General features: G+C 47.8%; 5 protein-coding genes across 5 annotated transcripts; 4 read left to right on the plus strand and 1 right to left on the minus strand.

The window, feature by feature from the left end:
• Positions 1-1,212: 1,212 nt before the first annotated feature.
• LOC131206909 (glutathione hydrolase 1 proenzyme-like) lies at positions 1,213-9,131 on the plus strand. The gene is made up of 6 exons (XM_058199505.1): positions 1,213-1,487; positions 4,534-5,316; positions 5,383-5,808; positions 7,127-7,933; positions 8,005-8,433; positions 8,494-9,131. The coding sequence occupies exons 1-6, from the start codon at positions 1,483-1,485 to the stop codon at positions 9,008-9,010; spliced, it is 2,967 nt and encodes a 988-aa protein (XP_058055488.1). The 5' UTR covers positions 1,213-1,482; the 3' UTR covers positions 9,011-9,131.
• A 510-nt stretch (positions 9,132-9,641) lies between these two features.
• On the plus strand, positions 9,642-10,915 carry LOC131211276 (large ribosomal subunit protein uL30). The gene is made up of 4 exons (XM_058204688.1): positions 9,642-9,712; positions 9,793-10,157; positions 10,234-10,426; positions 10,520-10,915. Exons 2-4 carry the CDS (start codon positions 9,793-9,795, stop codon positions 10,784-10,786), a joined length of 825 nt encoding a protein of 274 aa, XP_058060671.1. The 5' UTR covers positions 9,642-9,712; the 3' UTR covers positions 10,787-10,915.
• Positions 10,916-12,044: 1,129 nt separating this feature from the next.
• Positions 12,045-18,697, minus strand: LOC131211275 (DNA topoisomerase 2). Its single transcript, XM_058204687.1, has 5 exons — positions 18,683-18,697; positions 14,011-18,051; positions 13,819-13,944; positions 13,402-13,746; positions 12,045-13,314 (listed from the first exon to the last, which is right to left on the minus strand). The coding sequence occupies exons 1-5, from the start codon at positions 18,695-18,697 to the stop codon at positions 13,243-13,245; spliced, it is 4,599 nt and encodes a 1,532-aa protein (XP_058060670.1). The 3' UTR covers positions 12,045-13,242.
• Positions 18,698-20,084: 1,387 nt separating this feature from the next.
• Positions 20,085-22,342, plus strand: LOC131209752 (MAPK regulated corepressor interacting protein 2). Its single transcript, XM_058202886.1, has 3 exons — positions 20,085-20,479; positions 20,868-21,132; positions 21,315-22,342. Exons 1-3 carry the CDS (start codon positions 20,463-20,465, stop codon positions 21,459-21,461), a joined length of 429 nt encoding a protein of 142 aa, XP_058058869.1. The 5' UTR covers positions 20,085-20,462; the 3' UTR covers positions 21,462-22,342.
• A 791-nt stretch (positions 22,343-23,133) lies between these two features.
• On the plus strand, positions 23,134-27,419 carry LOC131208987 (E3 ubiquitin-protein ligase CHIP). The gene is made up of 5 exons (XM_058201940.1): positions 23,134-23,563; positions 25,502-25,842; positions 25,914-26,019; positions 26,107-26,163; positions 26,243-27,419. Exons 1-5 carry the CDS (start codon positions 23,444-23,446, stop codon positions 26,483-26,485), a joined length of 867 nt encoding a protein of 288 aa, XP_058057923.1. The 5' UTR covers positions 23,134-23,443; the 3' UTR covers positions 26,486-27,419.
• Positions 27,420-27,440: the final 21 nt, after the last annotated feature.

Consider the following 27,440-nt stretch of genomic DNA (forward strand, 5'->3'; position numbering starts at 1 on the left):
TCTTAATCTAGCCGTTAAACTAGTGTATCGGTGCGGTGTTATTGAATTAATCTTTTTATCGATTGATCTGTAGTAGATCATTGTTGCTCGACTAGTTTAAAACTTTCGTTGTCGGTGTGACTTTGTAACTAAAAAATAAAGTTATTAATAATATCTTCTCTTTGTAAAACTAATTAACCCACTTCTCTTTTTATTATCTTGGTGATGGTGATTTATTGAAAGAAATTATCTCAGATGCAATCAATTTACTATAACTAATCACTAGTTTAAAAACTACGTAAGTAATATTCGATGCACTTAGAAGCTGAGTGACCCCTTATGACGCAGTTTTTAAATTTGTATTCGCCAGCATATTGTAGTTTACCGTACCATAAGATTTCTCTTTAGAAAATAAGATGTTATTTGGCCACATACCAATCAATTTACCGCAGTGGACATAATTAATAAGCAGAGTCTCGCAGCAATTAGCGCCGATTGTTTCACACGAAACTTACGCAGTGCAAAAAACATATTTCCAGGCTCGAGCGGTAATTCAGCCGCTAATCACACAAAATACCATCGCTCGGCCCCTAGTTCGGCTCTAGTGTTTCTAGAGCTAGTGTTGGAGATTATGATGAACTTAAAGAAAATGGCATGGCGAGATCACTGCAACCATTGATGCAGTGCATTTGTGTGCCGTTGTCATAGCAGCCGATAAGTTTTCTGTTGAGTTACCGAACATTCATCCAACCAGTTTGCCATTTTTCTTCCCTGTTTGTCCATTTTGCTCACTTTAAGTTCGCGCTGTCCGGCGCCAGCAAACGGAAACGGTGGGCTTTTGGCCATTGATCCGCGCATGGTGCGTTTGTTTTTTATTGATTTATTTTATTGATTTTTTCGCAAAATTTGTTCCTCGTAGATCGACATCCAATATGCAGCAATATGATATTTATTTAACCGGCTGCCATCAAATCATCATTAGAATGATGGGAAGGCTGAAGCTTTCGAACCACATCTGAAAATAAGGACCGGGCTTTGGCAACAGTCTGAGAACTTATTTGCCGCACAGCGATCGGTGCGGCTTGATCTCGTGTGTCGCTGTGTTGGTTGCGCTATTGGTTGTTGAGGTTCACTGTTAATAGCCACGGTGCCGCCAATCCATATCAGCAACCGGTCCGTATCACTACGGTTCAGTCGAAGCTTAGCCGTGGCCCGGACAAGGGACGATGTGGTATTACTACGGAGTGATCGGCTTTCCAACGTGTTTTTCCTAAGGCTCCCCTAAGGCTCGATACGTTCCACCCGGTGCCCGGTGCACGATCGGATACTTAACGAGAATTCAAAGTGTGATTTGAAACGAGAAACGAGTGAGAACAACCAACATTTTAGTGTGATACTACAACTGTGATTCGTTTGCTGTTGGGCCACTTTAACTAATTTCTTCGCCCTGGTGGTACATCGGTTCAACCGAAATTACCCTTGAGTTGTCCAGTACGGTGGGAAATGATGTAAGTTATGCGGCGCGAACGGTGCGAGTAAAACACCTGTGCAAAAAATAATAAAACGGGCATGAACCAAGCGGCCTTTCAGTGGCAATGAAGTTCGAATAACACCGATCACCGATTGTGCTTCACACACGCGGGCATCATCTCACTCGGGTATCATTTGCAATTATTCATCGAAGAAGATCCCAACGGAGGCTGTTCTGCGGATCGCTCCTCTCTAGCACGGGGAGGGGCGTTTCATTCGAAATTCGTTATCAACAAGCACTTCTCTCATCCGATGCACGTGGTGAATACCTAATCTGGATGCACCAAAGCTTATGCATAAACATCTTCAGCGAAATGCACGGGGAGTGAGTGAACTTAACATTTTACAAAGTATGTCGCGGCCAACGCACGCCCTTTTGCATATTTTGAGAACACAAACATTCGTCCATTGAGTACCCTGTACCTGGGACTCTCCGCCATTCGCGATCCAGTCCATTCGATATCGTTATCTGCCTTCCAAATCACGCCCCTTAGTACGTACACAAATAACGTGTTTTTTTGCTTAAATGTTGTGCAATTTTCCAACACCTCAGCCGATATGCTACAATGAGCTCTGTTTCGAAAAAACCAACTATGCGGGAAATGAGTGATGATTTACACTTTTTTGCTGTACTACGCTGCGGAATGTCACCAATTGTCAATTACACACGCGCGATGTACTAGATTACGTCGCGAAAAGCCCCAGATAGACAGAAGCGGTAATGGATTGGGTGGACTTCAGACAAGCCGAGCCCAGATGATAAGCGCAGGCGTGCGATGCGTGTTGATTGTTCTTTTATCTAGCATTTAGGCGTGACGTAGTTGATCTTGTGTATTCGGTTCGACTGCGGGATGATTAGCCACTTGAATGTGGTACTCGCGCCCTCTCAATCTCTTATCGGACGATGAAACGGCCAGAGTGATTGAATTGTGGCCACGAGCGTTGATACTGTGCAACACGGAATTTCACGTCACGTTCAACTACTAGCTCCAAGACGACGTGCGTCTAATGTCCCGCCGCCTGTTTCCCCTTTCGTGCTCCACAACAGGCTCCGTACCCAAAAGTGGTGTACGGAACCTTCAATACATCGCGGACACGGACGGATGCAATCATGGCAGCAGCAATCCCCGCTGCCGCTCAATTGGCGGCTTCGTGAGGTGTACAAAAAGGTACAATGGAAACGGACACAACAAAAAATGTCACCTATTTTGGCGCACATTCGTCAACCTTCGCAGCTCCTATGAAAGAGGCGGCCGGTTAAATAACTGGAGCAAACCCATTGTGTATAGGTCCTCAAGCAGTCCCAATTCCAATTGGGTGAATTTGATGTGGACCGACTGCCCGGTCATCGATCATGACTGGGCGCTATGTTGCGATGGGAGCTTATGCAATCAGTCAACTTGTTTTCATTACGATCCTATCACCTATAGTTTGCATGATAAGTCATACCGAGCACTGCGTCCTGCATGATAAATGTCCGACATCGATCCCCGTTTCTGCCTTTCACGTGCCGCGCGCGCGCGGTTGGTGAAATGGGAGATAATTGAAGACCCATCTATCGAGTTCCCCGGAGAGCGACGCTGATGGGTGGAAATAGATTGGTACTAGCGGAACGGTGGAAAAAACAAACCCTCATTTGGCACCAGAGAACCCCCCGAACCCCCCAGTGCATGCCTTTCGCGATCGTTCATAGGTGTGCGGTTCGATGATCATTAGCGTCACAATTGGCAAAACAATTGGCCAGAATCAATCGCCCTCCCATATCGAGCGCAGATGGCGGAAGTTAGCCGTCGTTCAATCGAGCTGACATCATCGGTCGTTGGCACCGGGACATAATGTTAGATTTTCGGCTCAGTTCGTAAATTCAAGCAAGAGATGTGTCGACAACAGAAAGGAACGTAGCTCGTTTCGATTGAACGGTATTCAAGTCCCCTTGGTCCGTAGAGACACTTTCGCTTTTGATGCTGCTGTAGGTGGGTAAGAAAAAAAAAGGCCAGCGAAACAGGGTCAACCTCTGAGGGTATCCTCTGAGACATTGAGCCTTGGAAGGCCGCGCACGCGTATTACGATACCGGTTACGCCGGTCTTATTCTGACCCCTCGATCCAGCTGATACCGGTTGACCGGTGCCGGCGGACAGAAAAAAAGCTATCGATCGCGGTACATTTTTTTGTCCGAAAAGAAAAACTGATTTTAAAACTCTCAAACGATCCAAGTCAAATCTTCAAGATCTTTCCCCTGACATAGATCGCAACCCGTGGCAAATTATCCGCGAGTGGTGTCGCCGGAATGCTGCTTCCGAACGTAGTCGAATCGATTTGTCTCGATAAGGTGAAACGTGTGCGCGACTAGACCACAGGCCAACCAAATGGGTACCCTTGGGTGTCCATCAGTGCGAAAATTGGGTCCCGAAAAGGTCGTCTGCAATTATGGACCCTGCTTATTATTCGTTTACCGCACCGCGCACGACCTGACCGACAATTAGTAACAACGGCACAGGCGCAGGTCCGATTGTCTCACGTTTTAGGTCGTGGGGCCACGTGGGGCGCGCATTGGCAACAGTGCTCTAGGTGGCTGGGTTGTTGTGGTCCATCCATGGGGTGGCTCAAACCACTGCACTCGTGCAGCCCCCCACACCGTACTGGCTCGCGGAGCAGAGATTGCTCCGGTGCGGTCACAGCCAGCACCATGACTATACATATCCAGTTGCCTTTTATGCACTTGGAAGCCACGTCTCTCCGCGCGATAAGCTCGATTGCCCTACGCTAAACGGAACGTAATAAACGTTGTTGACGCGTGCTGTGGCCTGTGTTGATATCCCGGGCCGTTGTGCTCATATCTTGTGGTTTATAGCTCAATTGTGCAATACCAGCACGATTCGGCAAACAACGTACCCAAACTGTCCTGTGCTGCAAAATGGCGGAAATTCACAACAACATCGGGCCTGGTGGGATTTAGAAAAAAATAATCATCTGCTCCGACACAGACCGGATGGCCTCTTTAGTGTTGCTCGATTGCATTGCAGATTGAACGTAAACAGGACCAAGCTGCTGCTTGTGTCGGTTCTGGCAGCGATCGTCGTGGTGGCCGTCGTAGTCGGACTGGTGATCGGTTTACGCTCACGTGACCCGCACCCCAAACTAACCGGTGGGGCCGTCACCGCGAACGGAGTTGAGTGTGCGGCGATCGGAGCAGACATTCTGCGTCAAAATGGTTCCGCCGTCGATGCCGCCATTGCGACGCTCTTCTGCGAAGGTGTCACCTGCCCCCAGAGTATGGGCCTTGGCGGTGGATTCCTGGCCACGCTCTACTTTCGCGAAGGCGCCCAAGCGGAAGCGCTCATTGCGCGAGAGGTCGCACCGGCGGCAGCCACTGCGGACATGTACGTGAACGTTACCACGGTGACGGGTGGCCTGGCGGTGGCCGTCCCCGGTGAGCTGAAGGGCTACTGGGAGCTCCATCAACGGTACGGGAGGCTCGAGTGGAAAGCGCTGGTCGAACCGACGATCAAGCTGTGCCGGGAGGGCCACCTGGTCACCGGGTATCTGGAGCGCATTCTGAAGGACCGCACCGACCGTATCCTCGGGGAACCGTCGCTGCGCGAAGTGTTCATCGATCCGGCCACCCAATTACCGTGGCGCGAGGGCGATCGGCTGAAGCGACCCGCTCTGGCCGCAACACTCGAGGTGATCGCTGACGAGGGTGTCCACGCGCTCTACAGCCGCAACGGGACACTGTTGCCCCGCCTGATGAACGATCTCAAACGATTCGGCAGCATCATCACCGAAGACGATTTCTACAAATATGAGTATGCGTTGACCAGCACCCGGCGCACGGCTGACAGCTGATCTTCTCCCGATCGTTTGTTTTGTAGACCACGGTGGGTAGCTCCGGTGCGAACCAGTATTAGAAAGTCTAGTCAAGTCTACAGCATACCGCTCCCGGGCAGTGGCACGCTGCTGAACTACATGCTAAACATTTTGGACAACTACGGCGAACTGCGGCGGGACGATCCCCTGACCTGGCACCGGATCATTGAGAGCTTCAAGCACGGCTACGGGCTACGGACGCGCGTCGGCGACCCGCCGTTCGTGCCCGGTGTCGAGCGAGAGCTAACCAAGCTGACGAGCAAAACCTACGCCCGGTTCATCTACGAAGGCATCGAGGATGATCGGACGCACTCCGATTACCAGCACTACGGTGCCGAGTTTGCCACCGAGAACGATCAAGGCACGGCGCACGTGTCGGTGCTGGCTCCCAACGGTGATGCCGTCTCGGTAACGAGCACCATCAACACTATGTAAGTGTAACTGCTTCGCAGATGCCGAGGCCCCATTGCTCCCATGCTCATCATCACCATCGTTGCCAACAGCCTAGGCGCCAAGATACGCTCCACCTCGACCGGGATTGTGCTGAACGATGAGATGGACGATTTCGCCACACCCGGTCTCACCAACGCGTACGGGTTGCCGGCGTCGCCGGCGAACTATATCGTTCCCGGGAAGGTACCGATGTCGTCGATGACTCCCACGATCGTGACGGACGAAACGGGCGACGTGCGGATCGTGGTCGGGGCTGCCGGGGGCTCCCGCATCACTACCGCCACGCTGCAGATGATCGTGCGTCATCTGGTGTTCGGCGAGACGTTGGAGACGATCATCAACGCTCCCCGCATACACCATCAGCTGGCGCCCATGTCGGTGGAGTACGAGAAAGGATTCGATCCGCGCGTGATCGAGGGTCTAACGGGCCGTGGACACGTCTGCCAGGAGACGCCGGACGATGGTGGGTTCGCTGCGCTGACGGCCATCGTACGCCACGTCGACAATCGCATCGAAGCCGTGTTCGATCCACGCCGTTCCGGGAGCACGTTCATCCTGCAGGGCTAGGGGCACGGTCAACCCGTGCGTGCCCCGTGTTGGACCTCATACGATCGCCATTATGAAGTGCTTTGCTTGAAGTCGTGTTCCTTGTTTATAGTTCGATGTTTTATGTGTCCTCAGCCCATGTATCCGCCTTGTTTAGTTGCGTTAGCTTAAAGTGTACAAATATTTGTAGCTAAAATCATTTTTGTAAAAGAATATCTAGAAACGGTACTGTGAACTACTCTAATAAAGGAGTAAGATGAATGTACCAGGCCTTTGATTCCGGCGCCGTTAATTCGTGCAGTGCTCGGAGCCGGTTCCAGTCCCTCAAACTACTTTCTCGGCCACCTTCATTCCTGTGGAGAGTTTTTGGGCTAATCTACAAACTCTCCTCCTCTATGGCTGCCCTAATCTCGAAAGACTAACCTTTTAAACGGGGGACCACAATGTATAACACCGGATTTTTTGGGTCTAATGGGTGACTACTATCAGCTGAAACGCGCACGGTTTAACACTCCATTCTCTAACCGATCTATGTCGCTGGCAATCAGACTAATAACCCCGCCGGAACTATGTTGTGGTGTAACGGTCAGGGAAACAGCATTTCGAACGGCGGTAGTGATAGTATAACAGCATGCACGCTTACCATGCACGGACTAACAAAAGAGGCTTTCCGTCGTAAGTGTGCTGCGTAGCTTCTAACCCATTTCTTGATATTAAGATTTTGAAGCTCTGCCGTTCGACCCGATCAAGAAACATCTCCGGCCGAATGATGAAACGTAGAACGATTATGACGCTCATAATCGCCACGATCGTGCTCACGATCATTGTGCTCGTCATTGTGATCGCGTCTCGCGGAAACACTAGGCCGGCCGCTCGGCAACATGCAGGAGCCGTGGTAGCGAACGGAGCAGAGTGTGCCGCGATCGGTGCCCAGATCCTGCGACTCAATGGGTCGGCGGCGGATGCCGCGATCGCCACGCTGTTCTGCGAAGGGGTCACCTGTCCGCAGAGCATGGGACTGGGCGGTGGATTCCTGCTGACGATCTACGATCGCAACAACGGCTCGATCATGGCGCTTAACGCACGTGAAGTGGCTCCGGCAGCCGCACAGCGGGATATGCTGACCAGTGTGGCGAAGGAACGTTTCAATGACACGCGTGGCCTCACGGTGGCCGTCCCGGGTGAGCTGAAGGGCTACTGGGAGCTCCACCAACGGTATGGGAGACTCGAGTGGAAAACGTTGGTCGAACCGACGATCCAGCTATGCGAACGGGGACACATCGTGACGCCGTACCTGAGCCGGATCTTACAGAGAGTCGAACCGCAGCTGCACGCCGAACCATCGATGCGGGAAGTGTTCATCAATCCGGCCACAAACCGCACCTGGCGGGAGGGAGATACTATCAAGCGGGTCCAACTGGCCGCAAGCTTACGTATCGTGGCGACTGAAGGGGTGGACAGCTTGTACAGCCGGAACGGAACACTGCTCAGGGACCTGATGAAAGATCTGCGTGCCTTCGGTAGCATCATCACTGAGGACGACTTTTTAAATTATAGGTTCGTAACGGAGGTTCCTGATCGTTGGAATTTTTTAACCCTAGTACTTGTGTCCGCTGGATCTTTTACAGGCCACGCTGGGAGCCGGCTGATACGGTGGAACTTGCATCCGGGGCACAAGTGCACTCCATCGCGATTCCGGCCAGCGGAACAATCCAGAACTTTATGCTTCGCATCCTGGACGGGTACACCGAGATGCGCCTCAAGGATCCGCTTACTTGGCACCGAATAGTGGAGAGTATGAAGTTCGCGTACGGACTGCGAACGCGTCTCGGTGATCCAGCACACACCGCGGAGGCAAGAGACGTGATACGGAACATGACCGATCCGCAGTTTGCAACGTTCATCCGGCAGCATCTTATCGACGATAACGCTACGCACACCGACTTCAAGTACTACGGTGCCGAGTTTGCGGATGTAAAGGACCAGGGCACGGCACACATCTGCGTGTTGGCTCCCAATGGCGACGCTGTCTCGGCGACGAGCACGATCAACTATCTGTAAGTGATACGCTTAGATGAAAGCGAAAATTATAAATGACCCATGGTTCCTGTTCGCAGACTTGGTGCCAAAATACGATCGCGGTCAACCGGCATCATCCTGAACGATGAGATGGATGATTTTTCCACACCCGGAACAGTGAACACGTACGGGCTGCCAGCATCGCCGGCCAACTTTATCAGCCCCGGGAAAGTTCCCCTCTCCTCGATGACGCCAACGATCGTGACGGACAAAGCGGGTAACATACGCATGGTGCTCGGTGGTGCCGGAGGGAGTCGGATTACCAGCGCCACGGCCGTTATGATCTACCGTCACCTGGTGTTCGGGGACAGTCTGACGACGATCATGAACGAGAAGCGCCTGCACCATCAGCTGGCCCCAATGTGGGTCGACTATGAGCCCGGTTTCGATCAAAAGATTCTGGAAGGGCTCGTTCACAAAGGACACCAGGTGAAGGAGAAAACACCGGATGCCGGCTTTGCAGCGGCCACCGGAATCGTTATGGATGGCGCGTTCACGGTCAACGCGGCCTTTGACCCACGCCGAGGGGGCAGTGCGGAAATTGTCAATGCTTGAACATCGGCATCCAATTGCCGAGACTTGGTGTACAATTTGTACCTAGCGAATCTCTTTATGCCTCGTACGATGAGCGATTTCAGTACGATTGGTTTTGTACTGATAATAAACTATATCAATTGGCGAGTAACCTTGTGCAGTCCGTGATTTGTGTTTGTGTTGCTGGTATGTTCCAACGTACATTGTAAAATTCGCCTACAGTTTCCTCATCGAATTGAAGAACGATTTGCCTGAAAACATTTATCAAATACCACGTGTTTATTAGAAGCCTATCTAAACATTATCAAACGAGCGCCATTGAAATGTTTCGAGAATCAAAAATTCAATGCAATTCAAATACGGCTAGTTCAAAATAAGCGATTACGAATATTCAATTTTATATATCTTTTGAACTTGTGGAGTTTTATAATGAAACGTTCAAAAATACTTATTATTTTAGTAGGTTATTGGATCGAGAAAAAAGCGCAATGAACACCGAGACCGAGAACGGACACCAACAGGTTAATAAACGGTTATAAACGGTAATCGTATCGGGAGCAAAATTGAAAAATAAACCGTCTTACCACCGCTGCTTCTGTACACCTTGATCGACTGTCCGCTGTCAAATGACCGAGCGAGCTGTCAAACTTCAGGGCTACCAACTGATGACAACTTCCTTCTTATGCGGTCTTTTCGACGTACAACGTGCTAAAGATCGGAGAGGTGTGTTGTTTTTCTCCCGTAAAAAGTTACACCAAATCGTCGCCGTCGGTTGCTAACTGGAGCAATTTGTTATTTCACAGATGGCCGATAAGGCAAAGACTGTACCCAAGCCGAAGGATGTCGCGAAGACGCCGGCCGAAGGCAAGAAGCCGGTGAAAGCGAAGAAGGTCAAAGGCGAGAAGAAGTTGCCAGCTGTACCGGAATCGAAGCTGAAGCACGCCAAGAGCCGCGCGCTGAAGCGCCCGAATGTGCTGCGGGCTCGCCGCAAGCTGCGTGCCGTGCGTTTGCTGCGCCGCAAGCAGAATCTGCTCCGTGCCGCAAGCTACACGAAGAAGTATCTGCGTGTCGAGCGCGCTGCGACCGAGCAGGCCCGCATTGCCAAGAAGGCCGGTAACATCTACATTCCGGCCGAACCGAAGGTGGCATTCGTCATGCGTATTCGTGGGTAGGTGTTGGAAAGTCCGGTGTTACTTGCGGTGCGCTTAGCTGTGGATGTTTTTAATACTTCCCACCGTTTTCAGTATCAACAAGGTTGCGCCGAAAGTACGCAAGGTGCTGCAGTTGTTCCGTCTGCGTCAGATCAACAACGGTACCTTCGTCAAGCTTAACAAGGCCACGAAAAACATGCTGCGTATAGCTGAGCCCTACATTACCTACGGCTACCCGACGCTCAAGTCCGTGCGTCACCTGCTCTACAAGCGTGGATTCGTGAAGGTACATACCACATGCCCGACGTGGTCACGCGCGCTTCGGAATGGGTTTGTTCAATGTTTTCATCCTCATACTTTGTATCAATTTCGTCCCTAGCACCGACACAGCCGTATCCCGATCACCGATAACTTCGTGATTGAGCGTAAGTTGCGTGCCGGCCACCGACTGCAGTGCGTGGAGGATCTGGTGTACCATATCTACACCGGCGGTGCCTCGTTCAAGAAGGTCAACAACTTCCTGTGGCCGTTCAAGCTGAACACGCCCACGGGCGGCTGGCGTAAGAAGAACAACCACTACGTCGAGGGCGGCGATTTTGGCAACCGTGAGGACAAAATCAACGAACTGATCCAGCGGATGGTTTAGAATGGAAACGAGTCGTGTTTGTGGCGAACGACGAGAGAAGAAAAATTGGCGAATGTATTTTTTTCGGTGCGTCGTCGATTTAAGTGAATAAATGTGCAGAAAAGCGGGAGCCAAGAAGTCAAAAATCAACCACACAATTTGTGAGTGTTTGCTGTGAAACATATCGGCGTTCGCGGTAACGGTGGAAAAGTGGAAAATGGTTTATACATGGAAGTGTGTGCCGTGTCCGCAGATTGGTCGGTTATGAATTGTGCGTTTGGCCAAGTTGTTTTGTTGATAACATTGTTCCGCTATATGCGAATTTAGAAACTGTTGCACGTATGAAAACGTAAAAGTTTCATTCCCTAACTTAAAAGCTGTGCCGCAAGGTGCGCCCATTTTAAAATCACAATCCGCCTAGTGTGTTAATGTGATGATCAAGGATTCGTTTGCGATAACATTTTCCTTGGGATTCGCTTTCCTCTAAGGATTAAAGATTTTCTTTTCATTGCGAAACCTTGGACTCAAATTGACAATAGATTCCTAAGTGCAAGTTACCTGACCTAAAACGATACGTTATTCGACGTTTCCCCATACATCAGGTCACGTATTTGTTCAATTATGGTATTTCGATCGGCAATGAAATGATCTTTTCGTATATTATAGTTTTGGTTCCCATGCCGAATGCCATTACTATATGGTTGAGTCCTATTGAATCCACAAACAAATCCTGTTTCTTCAGTTGCAGTTCCCGCCCAAAGTGCTATCATTCGTCACTGCAAAAGGTCAATTTTGGGCGGTCAAAATTTGTATTTGAACTGCAAATGCGTTGCCAATTGATATTTTATATTAGGTGCAAATTGTGATAACCAGCAAACGATTACTTTCGGTCACTTTCGACGTTTTACTACTTTTTCAGCTGGTTTCGAGGCTTGACTGGTCGATTTCTAAATTGAAGGGTAGGTAAAAGAACTTAAAACTGTTCACACATTATACTCAATTTATTTCGTTTTCCTTGTGGAACTCCTTATTAACATTTAACCTCTTTCTTATGCAACTGATGGACAATCGTACAGCCTCATAGTGCCAAGATGAAACCGTCACTGGCGATTGGGCGGTCCAAACAAAAGAAATTTGTTTGATCTATGGTCAGAGGAAAAATTGCATTTTTTCCTTAGGCGTCCCAACTGAAACCGATATAGTTTTTTTTTCTTTTGAATTATAGAGGTGTTACAGATATAGTTTCTGCAAAATAAAACACAACAGCAAAGTCTTAAAAATATCTACATGATTTTATTTTCTTTTGTATCATAGTTTTCGAACATTTTACATTTGATACGAAGAGAAAAACGAAAGAGTATTAGCTTGAAACTGAGTGTAACTACGGATCGATTGGTATCCGATTTTAGCCGACAAATTTGCTTCACAATTCCCTCTGCTTTCTTCATATCGATATTGTAAAATAATAAATTAATACCTCATTGGAAACATGTTTTCTGCGCAGTAGATAGTACACCTGTTATTTTCCACACATCGATTATTAGTAGTAAGTAGTTCACGTTAGACTACATGCAATATTTAGGTAATATTTAATCCAATTCTTCTCCAGGTACGGTCCCCAAATAGGAGTCCTAAGTTCGTTGGGCTGTAAATGGATGCAGTGGGGGGGGACAAGGAAAAAATCTTTTCTCTTTTGAGTAACTCTAGAACACCTGTCTCGATAGAGAAACCTTTCAATTCAATTTTCATTTAAATAGGATTTACTGTTTTTTATTACAATAATTCCGATTCATTTAGCTTATCCCACTGCCTTCTACTATCCGTTTACTCTGCCCCTCTCTTACTAGCCTCAGACGATTGTTCTTTTCTGAAGACACGTACCCACGTGCGGTTCCCTACTCACTACTAACTCCTTGTCAGAGAAGCACACTCTTAAGAACTACGAAGAAAAAATGATCATGTTCTTTCTGATTTGGGCAGCAGGGAATGAAAGGTCATTCGATGCCACTTGCTTTTAGACCCGAACATGCCAATCCGCAAGTCTTGGCGCAACGTAATTTGTTTCTGGAAAGATTACACGCACAGGGTAACAATTCACACTCGGTGTCGCCGTTCTTCAACTCGTGCACTCCACGGCAAAACATATCGACAGCAGACCGGAACCAACGGGAAAAAGTTGTAAACTTTATGGTAATATTCGTCGTAATACTAAATGGGTGTGCGATGATTCTAATATGTAAAAAATCCTTTCTCAGTGGCGTCTTTTTGCGGACTATCGTTAACTAAGACGTTTCTAGTAGTTGAAATGGTAGAAACGACATATGGGATGTACAGAGTTTTGACCACTGTCCTGTGTAGTTTTTGGGTGGATAAATCTAGTCCAAAGGCCTACGAAACATATGTTCGCCAAACGAAACTGTTGCTAGATGCGTCGCTCTTGTCGTGGTGGCCATCTATTGTTGTCGGTCGCGATTAGTTTAGTAATCCGAGTCGAAATCGTCATCGCTAGGCTCATCACTTTCGCTATCGATGATTTTCTTTTTGGTTTTCTGTGTAAACAATACAGTGTAAATCATGTTTTTAACAGTCCGTGTAATTTTTCCAGTGAATCAACTTTTAGAAGCTTTCCCACTCACCTTTTTGGGCTTTTCCTCGCTGCTGTGATCCAACACTTTGCGACCGCGTTTGGCTGTCGGCATTTTCCCGGCATCGCCCGTCTTCGGTCCCAGCGTTCGCTTCACTGGCCCCGGTTTCCGTTTCTTTACCGGCGACGAATCGTCATCGTCGTCGTCATCCAGGTTAACGGTGGCGGGCCGACTTGCTTGTACCTCTTCAATGTCACTATCGTCGACGTCCATTGCTCCGCGTGCTGCGCCAGCTGATGCTCCTCCTTGATTGTTGTCGAACATTTCGTCGTCCGAACGATCAAACTCGGCATCGTCCTCATCTTCGCCGCCATCCATCAATGAGTAGTTCACTTTCTGCAAAATGCGGTATAAGGATGAAGGGTGAATGTGGAAATTTGTAACATATTAGGGGATCTTTTTCCATACCTTCGTGGCCGCTGCACGACGTCCTGTCTTCTCTCGCGTCGGAACGGCGACTGCCGGCGCAAACTCATCGCCGCTCAAATCCGAATTAAAAGCATCATCATCCGACGATGTGGCCTTTTTCTTCGGCTGCAAAAACGCATGAAGTTATTTTCTGTTCAATATGCCCAGTTTGATGGACGACAAATCACTTACCCGTCCCCGTTTGCCTTTCTCCACCGGGGAACCCTTTTCCTTCTTCGGCTTCGGTTCTTTCGGCTCTTTCTTTACGCGCGGCTTCGGCTTCGATTTTTCTCCATTGCCTTCGACCAGCGCATCAAATTCATCGATTGCTTCCCCGCCGTTCTCACCCGGTTCCTTCTTTTCTTTCTTTACCTTACCGGCCGCTGACACGGCCGCAGCTTTTTCATACTTCTTCAACAACTCCTCCGTCACCCGGAAACGTATTTCCTCGGCATCCGTGGACGGCTTCGTGTCGTCGATCGCTGTTTTCTTGGCCATTTGCTTACGCCCACCAACGGTCACTGCCTTGGAGGAGCCCATTTTCAGCTTCTTCTCCGTGCTGATTGCTTCGAGACGCTCCTTTTCTTCAACCTCGTTTAACTTCCGCTCGAGAATCTCAAGATCGTCCATCCAGAGCCCTTCGCGCGTCTTCGCCTGCAGCGCTTTCAATTCGGCCAACTTTTGGTCACGCTGCTTCAGGATTTCGTTTTTGCGCTCATCCGTCAGCATCCACATGGACATGCCGAGCAGATAATCGAACTTCTTCACATCCGTGAGTCGCTGGAAAGCTTTCTCGGGATCGGCCGCCGGTATCGCTGCGGCACCTTTCTTCGACGATGACGCCTTGACCGGTTTGACATCCTCCTGTTCCACATCCTCTTCGCCCCCCTCTTCATCGGCGCCGGCTGCTTCCTCTTCCTCCTGCTCTGCGCTCGACTGCACGCGCCGCTTCCACTCCTTGATCGGATCGGGCCGATAACCCCGCTTGATCATCTCGTCGATGAGTACCTTTCGCTTCTTGTTCTCCACCACCAGTGCCCCGCTGCACTTCTCCATGATAAAGCGCGCCTTGTCCGACATACTGTCCGCTTCGGCCTGAAGCATGCCGAGCAGATATTCACGACGCTTCCCATAGTACTCCAGACGAATGACGTAGAATTCTTGGAAGATGGTGTTGGCGTGATCGTAGCGCTTTAGGAAATTATTTTCATCGAACGCATTCATAATCGAAGTCGTTATTGAGCTAGTCAGCTTGAATACCCGATGAAAGCCACCCTCTTCACCGTACAACTTGGCATACTCGCCCGGTAAGAAGGATATCACGAACCGCACCGTCGTGTCAGTGTTGTACTCCTTGTAGTCGGCCAGTATCGCCTTTTGCTTCTCCGAACCGTGCAGCAAAGGTTCAAGAATGTTCTCTTTGTAGGTTTGAGTCCATGTTCCGATCGGTAGTTCGGAAATTTCGATTTTCTGGTTGTCCAGCAGGCTTACATTTCCCACGGTGAGGAACCTTGCCGGTCCAACCGACTCTACTAGCCCACGGAAGTTCTTGTACCACGGATTGAGTACTTTCGGTTCCTCGCCGTTCAGCATGCGCCGAATGTTGGCGATCACATCACGCGGATTATGGTTCGGAATTTTGGTAGACCACCCGGTTCCGATGCCTTCCGCTCCGTTCACCAGCAGCATTGGTATGATCGGTAGGTACCAGACCGGTTCGATGCGTTGATTGTCCTCGTACTGGTACTCGAGCAGCGGATCGTCCAGCGGGTGGAAAATGTGGCGTGTTAGTGCCGACAGCATGGTGAAAATGTAACGTGGACTCGCACTGTCCTTGCCACCGGTGAGTCGCGTACCGAACTGACCACCCGGGTACAGCAGATTGATGTTGTTGCTGCCGACAAAGTTCTGGGCCAGGTTGACGATTGTGCCGCAGAGCGATTGCTCCCCGTGGTGGTAAGCGGACATTTCCGCCACCGAACCGGCCAGTTGGGCCACCTTCACCTCACGTTTGTCATTACGCTTGAAGCACGTAAACAGTACCTTCCGCTGGCCAGGCTTTAATCCGTCCAGCACGCACGGAATCGAACGCACGTTGTCGGAATTGGAGAACAGCACAAGCTCGAGGTTAATGAAGTCTTTATAGGAAATCGCTTTTGTTGTTTTTGTGTACAGATAGCGCTCCTGCAGCCCGACCTGCTTCCGATGGCGGCACTCTTCCATGTGCGCTGTCAGCCAGTCCTTGCGTTGGTCAACGGCCTTTTTTGAGAACGCCATCATGATCGCATCATCGTCGCCCGTATCCTCGTAGCGGAACAGGATTCGGTGGCGCTCCATGTTTTGGAAGTACTCCTTTGCTTCCTTCGACGTGGACGTGCCCAAACCCTTGTAGTACTTGATGTTGAAGGTGTGTGCGTTTGGCGTTTCCGCTTTCCACTCCTCGAACTCGGGAAGAGAAAAGAACGAGAGTTCGGTACCGTTCTTCTTTGTCGCCTTTACGATCGGTGTGATAAACTCTTCCAGGAAGGGCAGACGCAGCAGCTCGGGCCAATTTGTGTGGATGAAATTGACCAACAGACCCTTGATATGCGACCCATCCTGATCCTGATCGGTCATGATCATTACCTTGCCGTACCGCAACATCTTTAGATCGTCCATCGTCAGGTACTTTTTCTTGTACTGCAGACCGAGAATCTTGATCAGATTGTTGATTTCGGCGTTCTCCAGAATCTGTTTGTGCGTTGCTTCGCGCACGTTCAGCAGTTTACCGCGCAGCGGAAACACACCGTACGTATCGCGCCCGACCACACCCAGCCCCGAGACGGCCAATGTTTTTGCCGAATCTCCCTCGGTCAGGATGAGGGTGCAGTTCAGCGAGTTGCGCGTACCGGCGTCGTTCGCATCCTCGAGCTTCGGAATACCTTTGATTTTCGATTTCTTTGAGCCGGACGTCTTAGCAAGATCGGTTTGAGCTTTGAACTTGGCCCACTGCAGCACCGACTCAACGATGCCACTTTTCGCCACCGCGTTAATGAACTTCTCCGAAAGGTTACACTTCGAACCGAAGCTTTTCGCCTGTAGGGTCATGTTTTCCTTCGTTTGCGAGTCGAACGTTGGGTTGACGATGAGACAGTTTACGAACACCCACATATGGTTTTTCACCTGGAACGGTTTGATGCTGACGCCTCCCTTGTTCTTCTTCTTCAGCACCTCCGTCAGCTGCTTCACGATCATATCCGTCACGTAGTCCACATGTCGACCGCCCTTGGTCGTTGCGATCGAGTTAACGAATGAAACTTGTTGGAATCCGCGCTCCGAAATTGCGACCGCGACCTCCCATCGCTCGTTTACCGACTCGTAGGTAAGTTTCACCTGCCCACCAACGTCGTCCCTTGCGTCCTTCAGGAACAGATCGACATAGTCCTTAAACGACTTTACCGGAACACGCGACCCGTTCAGATATACGGCCACACCGCGCGTCGAAGCAGCGACGTCGAATGCGCGGCGCGACAGCAAACCAACGATGTCATCGTCCAACTTTTCCATCTTGAATTTGGTCAGATCGGGTGAAAAAGTAATTTTCGTGTAGTCTTCCCCATTGAAATCTTCTTTGATCTTCGGCTCGGATGCTTTCGACATGTTTTCGCCCCATGTCTGCTTAAAACATTTCCGGTACTGCTTCGTGGCCGTCTCGACCGTGAACTTGGTGCTGAAAATGTTGCACAGCTTTGCACCGAAACCGTTTCGGCCGCCTGTAACCTTCTCTTCTTCGTCATTGTAGTTCGAAGACGTCAGCAGATGGCCGAAAATCATCGTCGGTACAAACATTTTCTCCTCCTTGTGCATCACGACGGGAATGCCCTGACCATTGTTCCACACGGAAATAGTGTTTGTTTCCTGATTGATCTCGACCTTGATGGTGCTCATCTTCGCGTCGCGCTGTTTGTTGTCCGCAGCGTTCACGAGAATCTCGTCGTAAATCTTGTACAACCCGGGCACGTACGTGATCTCCTTCTGTACCATTTTGTTCGCCTCCTTGTCGTAGATCCACATCTGCTCCTTCACCATCTCGATCGAACCGATGTACGTGTCCGGACGGAGCAGGATATGTTCAAGCTGCGACTTTTTCTGGTAGATCTTTTCGATCGACTTTCCGCCGATCTTGGGACTACCGGTGGCCACCGATGCCATCGCCTTCGCACCGGCACCATTCTGTTGAGCAGCAAACGCCGCCTAAAAATCATTTACGGTGAGCGACGAACATGGAAAGGAATAAAACGTATTAATTTTCACGAAAATGATTTCAGGAGACGTTTCATTACATATCTGGCAACGGGAGCGTACAAAGAGGAGCTTTTCTGCTAAGGCTTTAAAATTGATTACTATTCTACCGTTAATTCACAGACAAATCTTTCATTGAACGGTGACAAGGTTTTCTCTTTCCACCCCGCCAACTTTGGTAGCGTAAAGCTATGTTTTCTTCTTGCTCTTGTACCGACGACCGACCCGCCAGCGGTTTCCACCGCATGACAGCCGATCGTTGTACTGTAAACTCGGCGTCAAACACAAAAATGGCGGCTTCGGAGGGAAATTCCGCCGCTACCCAAAGCAAAGGGTACGCGATAGCGACATTGAGGATAGGGTTTTGGTTCGATTCCGACACTTCTTCACATTTTAATTGCGATTTCGGCTTCATCGTATCGTTTTTCGTTTCGACTAGGGAAGCAATGTCAACCGGTTCGCAAGCACCCTTTTTACAGCAACTTGTTATTATGGCCTAACCGACTCTTTGGAGTTTGCTTTCTTGTTGCGCGATAACAACGCACAATTTTTCTACGTTTGATACCGTTGCGGCCACACTTACCCTTATATCTGTCATATTGGCAGGTTAAGCTCCTACGTTGTTCCTGCGATTTTCCACGCCTTGGCCAATCTGAGAAAACGTTCGATCTCGCCCCGGCGATTGATGCTGGGACCTTAGCGCGCGGCGCGGCCTACCACAGAAATGATGCTGCTGATGATGTTTCCTCACGCTCGGAGCAAAAATGGTCCGGATCACGGCAGAAAACGAACGTACGTGACACACACAAAGCTTGCTGTTGCTGCACACCTGCCGGACGCTGAGCGGCGGAAGAAAAGAGCAAACACAGAACGCATTACCCGGCTTGCAGTTTTACTGAGTCTCTGGTTTTCTCCCTCGCGCGAATGACGGTTCGCTGCTTCGCGGTTTTATGCACCGCAAAACAAAATGCACACAAAACGTGTGTATGTGTTTTTGCTCTTCGGTGCCGATCGTCGAAAGCCAGCACTAGCAGGGAAAGCAGTTAGTGCGGCGCCCTGTTGGCCACCAAACTACACGTAGCACAGATGCGCGAAGCACCGTTTGTAGCGTTTTCTTTCCCTGAACTGCAAAATGATAATTGCCCATTGCACAGGAACATACTTACTTGATGGCCTACTCGATGCGAATGGACAGTGAAGAAACTGCAAACATACCGCAAGCGGCAAACAATCTAGTTAGCCGCCCGACGCCGGCTACTTGAAAGGCGCGCTCATCAGCCGTCAATACGTTGTAACGGTTGGCGGCAAACGGATTTCGACGACGGAAACAATACGGATGGAACGAGTTTTCGGACTTAGGTTGTTTTATTTGAACCGAAATAATGTTTTACGTGAAGCGCATTACTTTTTCGTTTCGCTGACGAGCCTTTTAACGCTGTTTCGAAATTAATTTCATCCTTGATTGTATGCCAGTTTAAAATTTATATCGAAAACGCTCAAACGTCAAACGCAAACCCTGGCGGCGGCGGCTAAGTTAGCTGTTTTGGGACACGTCGGAATTCTGATTCTTTTTCAAACAAAAGACTGCAAAGATAGATTCTTCATATGGGACACACCTTAATGATTGTGTTTTTATTTTATGTTCATGCATTTCGTTCTTTATGCATTGCATTTTCTTGTCATTGTTATATTTTTACAAAATGAACTAACTCAGCGCTGGAGTTTGTTTGCTGCATAGGCTCAGCGGCCGCCGAAACCAAGATAATATCGATTTCAGTTTGGATGAAGAAATAGACTAATAAATATTCTATCAATCCACGATTTTCCACGATCCACGATTCCATCCACGGATTCGATCCACGAAACGAAATAGTTCCTGGGTTGGATACTTCTTTCTCAATAGATGGCTCTTTTGAACTAGAAAAATGCGTTCATTTGCTGTCAAATGAATCTCCGTTCATGCGCTGTCAAAACAAAGAAGGCAAAGGATAAAGCAGAAAAAGGAGGAAACGTTTTCGAGTTTTATTTTCGTTTTCGTTTTGCTCAGGCAAAAAAAGAAAACCACGTAGCGCGTCTCGTGTACGGCTCGGGAAACCCGTGCGAAAGTAGCGCTGGTGGCATCTTTTTGGAGGGCGCGATTTCCAATTGAAATCGTACGATATTGCAATCGCTGTCGAAATCGTTGTCGCTTTCGACACTACGCGACCCATTAATCCGCTCGCTGTGCATCCGAAAGCACCGATCGAAGAGGCGAAGAATTTGGGGTGAAGTGGCCAACCCCTGACGAACCCCTGACGAACCCCTGACCAACCGGTACCATCAAACACCTTGCCAGCGGAGGAACCCGCAGCGACCCAGTAAGGATGGACCGAAACATAGGGTAAGTGAGAGTCCAATCAAGAACGAAGAATTGAGGATGTGTTCAAAGAAAAGGTTAAAGTGGCAAAAGAGACCAAGCAGCGGACCGCATACTTCCGCATACGTTGGCAGCCGTCTATACAAAACAATCATCGTTGGCGGTGCACATAGTGCGGTGGTTTCGCTGGTTGCCCCCCTCTGTGCGTGCAAATGACCTTGTGCTCAAAAATGTTGTGTACATTTTCTGTTTTCCCTTTTGGAACGGTTTTGTTATTGCTCGGTGTTCGTTTTGTCGATTTGTTTACAATCGGCGCGTTGGATGCTTTCCAATCTCTCCCCGGGTAATGCCTCTCTTTGGGACTCGCTTTCTCTAACCTTGTCTCTTCCTCTGTTTGCGGTTCTTTCATTAGTCGACAAGGCCCAATGTCCATGTCACCGGGCATGATGCGGAGACCTGGCGGAATGCAGACTGGCTCCAACCGGGAGGCGCATTTAGCGACCTCACAGAACCACTCGTCGTCCGTGCCGTCGTACCAGTCACAGTCCTCCGGTCTAGGGCCAGCTAGCGCACTGAACAACGGCGGCAGTTCGCCAGCTGCAGACCATCAGCAAGCGCCATCGCAGCACTCGCAGCATGACGAGCTCATTCGATACATAAACGAAGCCTGGAATAGTGTAAGTTTCCATCGAAACCGTGTGCCAGTTACTCGCTAACGTTGAGTACATTTCGCGTACGAGTACACCAACGTTCACTTCACATTGGTTGCTGGTTTCACGCTGCTGGCTCGAACATTTGGGCCAGCAACGACATATTTTTCTGCCCGTTCCCTATCGTTTCCGTTTTCCATTCGTTTTAGATAACTACCGGATCCCAGGATCCTCCAAAATACTACTATAGTGCGCCTGAACCACGGTTGCCCGGGTTCAAACCGTTTGATCTAGAAGGCTGGTGGGGCCAGCGGTTGGTGCACCAGATCAACCTAGGTGCTCACGGACATCAGTGAGCCACGGACGCATACTAAGATCGCCAGATTGTTCATGAAAGGTCATCTCCATTGCCTACCTTGTTTTGTTTCCTATAGTTTGCCTTCCTGTTTATAACTTTTGCCCAAAACAGCAACCCAAAAAAATCTCATTCCTCCACATTATCAAGAAAAGACCATTTCAAAACAACAGCCGTCACCAGTAAACGCAAACTCCGAACGAACGGCGAAAGGTTGACTAATTGAAGTTCGTCACGAAGTTGATTTCTACTCCTTGTTTGGGAGGTAGATTTGCGTGGCTGTGTCCAAAGTTTTACTTCATATTTTGTTATCAACCATGAAAGTGGAATCACCAGGGCGCTGGTGATAGCACGTGCTGATTATCGTGTTAGACAGAAGATTTACGACTTTTAAAGATTAGTTTCCAATTTTTCTACAAGATTTACTAATTTTTTGAACTCTTTTCGTTAATGAACCAAGCAAGATAGGTAAGGTGAGTGAGCACATGGATACGACAGCGAATTACAGTAATACAATAAGATAAAGGGAAGATGACGGATTGACCGAGAAGGTGAAAGAATGCGTCGTTCTGTGGAAAGCGAGGAACGGTAGGAAAATACAACTATTATTTGTTTGGTTTTCTTAATCTATTTTTCATCAAGGAACTTTTAGCTAAGAAGAAAAATCTGAAAGTAGAGCACAACAGCAATGATTTGGTTCTGTTCCGTTCTGTCCCTGTTTTATCTCCTTTGAGGGTAATGTAATTGTAAAAAAGATGCGACCTCCATTTGACTTGCGTGACGGCGAAGAATAAGCATGTATATGAATTCCTTCGCACTTTCACAACAAACGTTAAATAATGCATGGGAAGGGATTGGAACTGTAATAAAAATATCGTATGAAACGGTCATTCAATGTATGTTTCTTTTTAAATACTATCTCGACCTTATTTATTCAATTAATAAAAATTATCTGCTCAAGGACAAAAGCTGTGTACTGTAGGAAATATCGCATATCAAAAGATTTGATGTAACAAGCAATTAATGCAGCGCAAAGTCTTGCTATTTCCAACAACACAATTCTGGCTGAATTTTGAAAGACTGTAATATAGTTTTCATCTTCATCTTTAATATATTGTATTGAAAGACGGCCGCCAAAGTTGCATATTTTCGTATCGAAGAAAATCATCGTTTTTAGTATACGTTATATTAGCAACGTTATATTTATTCATAATTTTGATAATATATCCTATGTAAATTGTAAAAGTGCACTTAAAACGCATCTGCAGTCATTTACCAGCACGATAGTCGTTTTCTCCACGCAGCGATACCATCTTCGATTTACAGATTAACAGATTTGATTTGATATGCGGTTGAGCTTGAGCAGAAACAGTTCAAAATAGGGGTTGGCCGTAGGTAATTATTGTAAAACATCGGCCTTTCGTCTTCATCAGCAGCGAACGAAAATGTGCCAGTGGTATGAACGAAATTTCAAGTGAATAGTCGAATCAGCTGTTCAAAATAAATGCCTTGCACGGTTTTTTTCTCCACAAGTATCCGCTGACTTGAGCCACCCTGTGCGTGAGCAACTACACAAGCTTCGGAGATTTGAAGTATGCATTATAAACGTTCGTCAGGCAGCGACATTTCGTTGACAGTTGCATTGCGAAAAAGTGGGCGAAACATAAGAAAAATAGTCCGTGTGTTGTTCTCAGACGAACGGTTATCAGAGAAAGGAAACGCTAGTGAACGAAATTAAACGTGTTCCAGTCACGGTGTCGGTGAAGGAGGTTTTCTTATTCCAGTGTCACACCCAAGTTGGCTGCTAGAAAGCAGACCGGATCCGTACCGCGGGGACACGAGCCGTCGTCCCCCTCGAGTCTTGCTGACCGATTTGGTCTATAACAGCAGCAGACTGCGTAGTTGTGCACACAAAAAAAAGCTACAGATTCGCCAGAGAACGCAAAGCGGAGCTCCTTCAGAAGCTAGGAAACAGTGAAGAAGATGAGCAAACACATGTACACGACAGCCAATCTTTCGGACGTTGAGCTAAAGGATCAAGGCAATCGGTTGTTCTCCGCACGCAAATATGACGATGCCGCCAATCTGTACACAAAAGCAATCGTATGTATTAACATAAGAGAAAACGTTATCGGAAGCACTTGACGAAGTGATTTGATATCTATTGTACTAAACCATAGTCGTAACGCACTTTTTGTTTCTTTCCTACGAAATCTTTTGTTCAGTTATTGTGTTTCGCCGATGCACCACAAATCACTGTCAATCACTCCCGTTTGTTGGCAGTTTGTTTGGGCCAGTGCTAGGCGCTTGCGTTGATAATAAAAGCATTTTGCGGAGGTTTCGTTTTTTGCGTTTCGTCCATGCATTCGCTCGGATGCGCAAACTTTCCAACAGCTATAACGCGACTCCAAAAATAGGCCTCAAATCGGGTGCAGATAACATAGGCACCCGGAGCAAGAACGATATGATGATACGAGAATTTGTGTACGAGTTAGATACTGAAACCCAAAGGAGGGTCCGTTTTGGGGCGACGATCCCTCCGTCACTCCGCAAGGCTCTTAACCCGTTTCAAGGTTACCGTTTTATCGATACCATGGTTGGTTGGCCCAAAACGCACGTTTCGTGTGTTTGTGTGTTGACAGAAGAAATGGTGCCACAAAGTGGGTGGGCATCATGACCAACATATTTTTTTGAACCAAATGTCCACCAATGTTCACGTTATGTTGACCGAGATCAAAGCAGATAAGCATCAGTACCACCATCCGTTTGATAATGTGTAATTGGTCGATAAACGGGCGACATTCCAGAGGTATCGTGCGCTACGTGCTGGCCACTACGAGAATGGTTATAATTAGACTGTCATGAGGAATGCCACCAGTGCGTGTAGCGGTGGTCACACATTTCCGAAATGAAGCTCTGATGGTGGTAGCAGTAAACATTGGAACGGTGAATCTAGCCAAGGGCGGCCTGTAAGGATCGTGCAATGGGCAAGGGATGGCCGCATATGCGTTGTGTTAATTGTTGAATTGCATTGTTGATATCGGCTTTACGGATCGAATAGAGCGTTAGTGATGATAAGAAACTGTTCCAATGTCCAACTCTTTCGCCACTTTTATGTGAAAAAGCAGGGCTTTTTCGGCTGTATTAAAGCAACCAAACGAAACGCCTTTGAATGCTTGACGAACATTCGAATCGAAGAGTGCCAAGATTTGTGTCATTTTTAATTTCATTTAGGCCTGGACGGGATCCATTACAGGAGACAAACGACACACGGAGAACGAATAATAAGTTGTGATGTTATTTATGTTTCATGAATGAAGCATCATAATCCTCTGCCAACGCAGAAACCGTTCCCGGAGTAATTGGATTAGGCGCTGGTTTAGGGACTGGTGTCACACTATTTGCGTGAGTGGCGTGTTTTCTGAAATCAATGCTGTCCGCTTCCTACCTATTCGTTAGATTTCTTTGAGCCAGCTGACTTTAAGGACCCACGTTGAAGAATCCGTTTTCTGGAGGGTTCGCATCTTCGGGAATATCATAAAAAAATGATATTCGGCGGCTTGTCCCGAAATGTTGAAAAATGACCTACGACAATATCTAAGCACCGCTGCACGTCCTGCGCCTTCGATACCAATTGATATCCCTGTGGGATATACCCGTCATGTGATGTTCCAGTTTCGCGTAGCGTCTTCCGGGTTAATAAAGCACAACGACATTCTGTCACGCGACACTGGTTCACCTATACAAGCTGTTATGAATATAGTTCGTCAATTTTACACCTACTTTGGTATCGTTGGTATGGACTGAAGCAATCAATAGCATTCATTCCTATAGTACTTGCATAAATAAACATGATCAATTTATTGAAAACATTGTTGGGAAGGCTGAAATTAATGAAATATTTCGCTCAGAAGTGCCGAAAATTGTAATTGAAAATTTAACAGCTCAGAAGAACTCGATCAGCTACATCATTTTGGTAACGGCTGTGGAACGTTAAAATGTAAAATATTGTTTCTTGTTTTAATTCTTTTGAAATACCAGATTAAAAACTCCACGAATGCCACATACTTTACGAACCGCGCGCTGTGCCATATTAAGATGAAGCGCTGGGAGACGGCCTGCAGTGACTGCCGGCGTGCGCTCGACATGGATCCAAACCTAGTGAAGGGACACTTTTTCCTCGGCCTCAGCCTAATGGAGCTCGAGTCGTACGATGAAGCGATAAAGCATCTTCAGCGGACACACGATCTGGCAAAGGAGCAAAAGCTAAACTTTGGCGATGACATCGCGTCGCAGCTCCGGCTCGCGCGCAAAAAGCGTTGGAACATCCAGGAAGAGAAGCGAATATGCCAGGAAATAGAGCTGCAAACTTATCTGAACAGGTCAGTGTTTTTTCCCGTTGTGAAAGATGCTTTCCTACAATGATGTTCCTCTGTACATTGCCCGCTTGAAGGCTCATTACGGAGGATGTGGAGAATCGTTTGGCCAAACTGAAGCTAGACGACACAATCAACGAGGAAACGGTCAAAGAGAAGGCCAGCGAGATCGAACGGGATGGCGTAAGTAGTGCGAGTTGTGAAAGTCAAGTTACAAGCAGCCCTTCTGATGGTTATAAATGTTAATGCAAATTTCTTCCCGATACACAGGAAAACCATATGACTGAGTTGAACAACATGTTTGCTAAAGTGGATGATAGAAGAAGGGTAATGATCGTGTCAAGCACTGTAGCTTCCTTGACTAACCTCTAACCTTGGCTTCCTTTTTCTGTTGCGATTGTTGCAGAAACGTGAAGTACCTGATTATCTGTGTGGTAAGATTAGCTTCGAGCTGCTAGTCGACCCTGTGATCACGCCGTCGGGCATGACGTACGAGCGGAAAGACATCGAGGAGCACCTGCAACGTGTTGGCCATTTCGATCCAGTGACGCGCGTCAAGCTCACGCAGGATCAGCTGATATCGAATTACTCGATGAAGGAGGTTGTCGACGCGTTTCTGCAAGATAACGAGTGGGCTCTGGACTATTAAACGTGCGTGGTGTAAGGGTGGCCAGTGCCCGGCTTCGTCGATTGGTAGGCAAAAACACCCTTTAGGTAGTTGTGATCTGTGTTTGTCTTGAATGTGCAGCTCAATCTTCGTCACTATAATTCTATTTTCTATTTTGTTGTTCGAACCCACTTGGTTGTGAAATTATCTTCTTTCTTTCTTTCAATACTTTTCAAAGCAAATGCTCCTTGCCGTAGTAAAGCAAATCTCGGCTCAGACGTAGCCCTATCGTTAGACATGTGGTTTTTTTCGCGGTGTTATCACCATCTTTGTGATTTAAATTAACGAATTGTACAGAATTTTATCATGAAAATCTAAAGCTTTGCCGACTACGACGAGCTGCATAGTGGTAAGTTTAGTGGCAAGTGGATTAAACAAGCGAAAACTAAACGGTTAAAACGTGCAGAGTTCGATGAGTTCGAGATGTGTGAAAAAACTGAAAGTTACACCCGTTATTATAACAAAAGGAATTAGTTACATTTAACTTCAAACAGTACCATGTTATTTTCGTTTCTGCCTTTTACTTTTATATTAATGCTGAAGCTACTCATATGGAATTCAAACGAAAACTTACGGCTGATTTTCCTTAAGAGCGAAAGAAATATAACGATTGAATACCAGGAAACTCAGCAACGTGAATACGTAATTCCGTCACCTTTCGTGGACATTTTTCCGATCATTGTCCTTTTTTTGATAGAACAGTTAAAATGTAGTCCTTCAAGCCTACTATTTTAGAGGAAGTGCGCACAGCGAACATGTTAATGATGTGAATGTGTTGGAATCGAAATTGTTGTGTTTAGCTTTTAGTGAAAGATTGGACGGATTGGTTGGTGGTTCAGATCTTAGGATTAAAGCAAGAAGAGACGTGAAGTTTCTGGTAGATGATTTAATAGTTGAATAAATTTTTCATATCGACTCTCCCATCATTGCCGATTTC

This window comes from Anopheles bellator, chromosome 2 (genome assembly GCF_943735745.2).
Source record: "Anopheles bellator chromosome 2, idAnoBellAS_SP24_06.2, whole genome shotgun sequence".
NCBI classification, from domain to species: domain Eukaryota; kingdom Metazoa; phylum Arthropoda; class Insecta; order Diptera; family Culicidae; genus Anopheles; species Anopheles bellator.

Coding starts and splice junctions, on each gene's coding strand:
- LOC131206909 (XM_058199505.1), top strand. Junction 5,809..7,126: donor ACGAGCACCATCAACACTAT/GTAAGTGTAACT, acceptor GACCCGATCAAG/AAACATCTCCGGCCGAATGA. Junction 7,934..8,004: donor GACGACTTTTTAAATTATAG/GTTCGTAACGGA, acceptor GATCTTTTACAG/GCCACGCTGGGAGCCGGCTG.
- LOC131211276 (XM_058204688.1), top strand. CDS start 9,793: ATGGCCGATAAGGCAAAGACTGTACCCAAGCCGAAGGATGTCGCGAAG. Junction 10,158..10,233: donor TTCGTCATGCGTATTCGTGG/GTAGGTGTTGGA, acceptor CACCGTTTTCAG/TATCAACAAGGTTGCGCCGA. Junction 10,427..10,519: donor ACAAGCGTGGATTCGTGAAG/GTACATACCACA, acceptor TTTCGTCCCTAG/CACCGACACAGCCGTATCCC.
- LOC131211275 (XM_058204687.1), bottom strand. Junction 13,945..14,010: donor AGAAAGGCAAACGGGGACGG/GTAAGTGATTTG, acceptor GCGTTTTTGCAG/CCGAAGAAAAAGGCCACATC. Junction 13,315..13,401: donor GCGAGGAAAAGCCCAAAAAG/GTGAGTGGGAAA, acceptor TTGTTTACACAG/AAAACCAAAAAGAAAATCAT.
- LOC131209752 (XM_058202886.1), top strand. Junction 21,133..21,314: donor TAAACGAAGCCTGGAATAGT/GTAAGTTTCCAT, acceptor CATTCGTTTTAG/ATAACTACCGGATCCCAGGA.
- LOC131208987 (XM_058201940.1), top strand. CDS start 23,444: ATGAGCAAACACATGTACACGACAGCCAATCTTTCGGACGTTGAGCTA. Junction 23,564..25,501: donor ATCTGTACACAAAAGCAATC/GTATGTATTAAC, acceptor TTGAAATACCAG/ATTAAAAACTCCACGAATGC. Junction 26,164..26,242: donor AAGTGGATGATAGAAGAAGG/GTAATGATCGTG, acceptor CGATTGTTGCAG/AAACGTGAAGTACCTGATTA.